Source organism: Hibiscus syriacus, unplaced genomic scaffold, assembly GCF_006381635.1.
Source record: "Hibiscus syriacus cultivar Baekdansim isolate YM2019G1 unplaced genomic scaffold, ASM638163v2 tig00019093_pilon, whole genome shotgun sequence".
Lineage (NCBI taxonomy): Eukaryota > Viridiplantae > Streptophyta > Magnoliopsida > Malvales > Malvaceae > Hibiscus > Hibiscus syriacus.
In genome coordinates, this window is record NW_024062462.1 from 44,127 (window position 1) to 47,483 (window position 3,357).

The 3,357-nt window shown below is 34.3% G+C and overlaps 1 protein-coding gene across 1 annotated transcript; it reads left to right on the forward strand.

Annotated features, from left to right (window-relative positions):
• The first annotated feature begins 2,135 nt into the window (after positions 1-2,135).
• LOC120209523 lies at positions 2,136-3,127 on the forward strand. Its single transcript, XM_039208513.1, has 2 exons — positions 2,136-2,322; positions 2,478-3,127. Exons 1-2 carry the CDS (start codon positions 2,136-2,138, stop codon positions 3,125-3,127), a joined length of 837 nt encoding a protein of 278 aa, XP_039064444.1.
• Positions 3,128-3,357: the final 230 nt, after the last annotated feature.

Below are 3,357 nucleotides of genomic sequence, written 5' to 3' on the forward strand. Positions count from 1 at the left end.
GATAGCCTCAACCAAGTTGGTCGTCATGTGTTTATATCGATATCCACAATCATATGCATTTGTCAACATTTCTTTGTTGATGTGGTTGATGCAATTGTATCCTTCCTCGTTCTTTCCTCGTAAATCTTGAAGCATGGACTCAAATGTTTCAGGTAATAATTCTTTAACCTGAGCATCAAATGTAGAGCTTATGGTTAAATTTCCATAAAAAAATAAAAAATGATTGAGAAATAAAAAAAGCAACATTTTTACATACCCATGCGTATAAGTAATTTCGTTCATCATTCTTCTAAAACTTTCCATGATAGTTAGGATCAATGTGTCGGGTACAGTACTGATGTTGGACATAGGGTAGTTGCCACATTGGACCCAAAGAATCCATTGCTGCTTTGATCCCAGCTTCGCGATCTGAAATGACACATATTTTTTCCTTGTGACAACATGTAAGCGTAAGTTTTTTTAGGAAAAAAGCCCAAGAATCTATATATTTTCCTTCAACAATGGCAAAAGCAATTGGAAGAATGTTGCGATTACTATCTTGGACAACTGCCAATAGTAAAACTTGCAGTATTTCACAATATTAATGAACTATGATTAAGTCTAAAGAAGCCGGTATAATTGGCATCGATCGCGAAACACTTGATCATTGTGGTATGTATAACAAGTTTTAAACTCGACAATTGTCTCATGATTCAATCTGCGCACTGCCTAAACCAACTTGGTAGTTCATTTTAAGATGCATCACATTCACCGTAAATTATTTTAATAGCATTCTGCTTTGCCTTCTATGCTTTCCTGTATGAGACGATATACACATACTGCGAATGTATAGCTGAAATCAACAAATAATTTTGATGTTGTGATGTTTGAATTCAAAAGGGAATGTTATTTATAGGGGAGGGTTTAAAAGTCGAGATGCTCGGGTACCAATAATGGAAGGTGCGGATAATGATCAGCGCCTTACGTATGTGTCAGAAACCATCCGCGCCTTTCTTGACGTGGCACCAGCTCGGACGAAACCCTGCGAAGACGCGGTCGCGCCTTGTCAAAAAAGGTGCTAGATCGGTAATATTATGAGAAAGGGTGTCTGACAAGTAATTATTAGGTGTACGTGTGATATTTCAGTAAAAATGTCATAATATATTTGATTATCTTTTTAAAAAATTATAAAGATTTAGATTTTTTAAATAATTTAAAATTAAATTGAAATTTAAAGAGTAATTTTAGAGGTAAAGGGTGTGATGTTTTTTTTACATAATTTAGATTTGAATAGTATAATTTATAAGATGTGTGTGAATTTATTTAATTAAATTAAAATTACAATTAAAATTATTTATCTATTTACAAATCATGATAATAACATTATAAAAGAACACAGAACAAATACTAAATTTTCATTTTTCTCATCACTTTCCCCGTTTATTTCCTTTCAATCGCTCTCTTCCATTCCTCTAGTTATTATCCCATCTAAAACCCAAAATATTAAAGAAAAAATAGAAAAGAAATTAACTGAACTCTTAAATATTTTATCTAATTGAGTTTTATTATTAAAAAATAATTAAATTGATCCATTAATATTAATCATGTTGATCATTATTTTTAATTGACGTAACGGATAATTACTTTAAGTCTATAACAGTGACATGTGTCACCTATATGTAGTGTTTAATTGATTATTTTATTTGAGGTTAATAATATAATAATTTATTTTGTTTAATATTAAGGATTAACTGATTAAAAATTATAGAAATGTCGAAATTATCAATACATATATAATTTGAAAATATGATATTATAAAAATGATAAAAATAATTTTAAAAAAATATATAAGATCAAGCATTTACAAATATGTTCTTCATAGATAAATTTATGACTTGTGATCTTAGACAAGTTCTTCATGATCATGATATCTTTTTTGCTATCATATGAGGAGTCATATGTGTATAAATGATACTTCAACTGAGTACGGAGAAATTTATGATAATTTTTTATGTCAGAATGATCATTCAAAAATTTTGGTCTCTATTTAACCCCTAATCCTATGATAACCCCTAATCCTCTCACACAGAATAATGGAAATCTGCCGCCGCCTATCTTTGTGGCTCCGACATCCCCTCTGAAAGGTAGGAACTCTGATGGAAATTTCATTGGGCCTGAAGTCTTGGGCATCTCTACAGTTGGAAAGACCGGGTTCCCTCTTCCCGGATGAAGATCAACGTGAGACTAAGAAAGTTCGTAATAAGAAGAAAGTTGATCGTATGGAGGAAGATCGTGCGGTTATGGAGGCTCAGTCGAATACAAACACCATTGATACGGCTGCCGGTAAACAGGAAAAAAAATCCTATGCTAGCGTGGTAATGGGCAACTCGAAAATGACGGTAGATAAGGTTTCGCTCAAAGCTATGGACGAGGTGGAGGTCCTACATGGGAGTGTATTGTAGACAACGATGGTATGTATCTGGTGATTCAATTTGCAGACCAAGTTCACGATAGAATTGATTATAGCATGCGGCGTTCAGTGATAGTCTGGCTTCTCGGACGTGCCATTGGCTATAAAACCTTGTTGAATCGTATTGGAGTTCTATGGCAACTGCAAAGACAGTATCAATTTATTGATTTAGAGAATGACTATTTTCTAGTAGAGTTCGAGAGCGAACAAGATTATATTTATGTTTTGATGGAAGAGCCGTGGATAATATTCGGGAGCTATCTTACGGTTCAACCATGGAGTCGTACATTCTCCACAATGAAAGTCTGGGTGAGATTACCGAGTCTTCCCCATAGATATTATTCTAAAGCGATATTTCGCCGTATTGCTATGGTTATTGGTCAGGTTGTGAAAATTGACTATAGCACAAACTCGGGGGAGAGAGGTCGATTTACTCTCTTGGCAGTATTGATGAATTTAAATAAGCCATTAATCCCATGCCTTAAGATTGATGGCTTCTGGAAAAAAATAGAGTATGAAGGTTTGCAACAAATTTGCTTTCAATGTGGAGTGTATGGGCATTCGAAGGAAAATTGTGGTTCTGTTAAAGGGAATACAAGACAGGAAGGTTTAGTAAATGAGCATAGCGCGGTGCTAGACAAATCGTTAGGCAGCGAAGAAACTGGTTTTGGACCATAGATGATAGATAAGACACGAAAAAGAAGATCGAAGAAAATAGCTGACCAGAACCCTGAAGGAGATAGAGATAAAACTCGAGGATCTCGCTTTACTATGTTAAATAAGATAAATAATGGGCATGAAGAAAACACTGCAGGAATTTCGGAGATACCAGAGGAAGATAATAATATGAGAAATGGTGAGGTTTACGCTCCTCGGATGGAGTATCAGGCGAAAGGCAAAGATGTAAT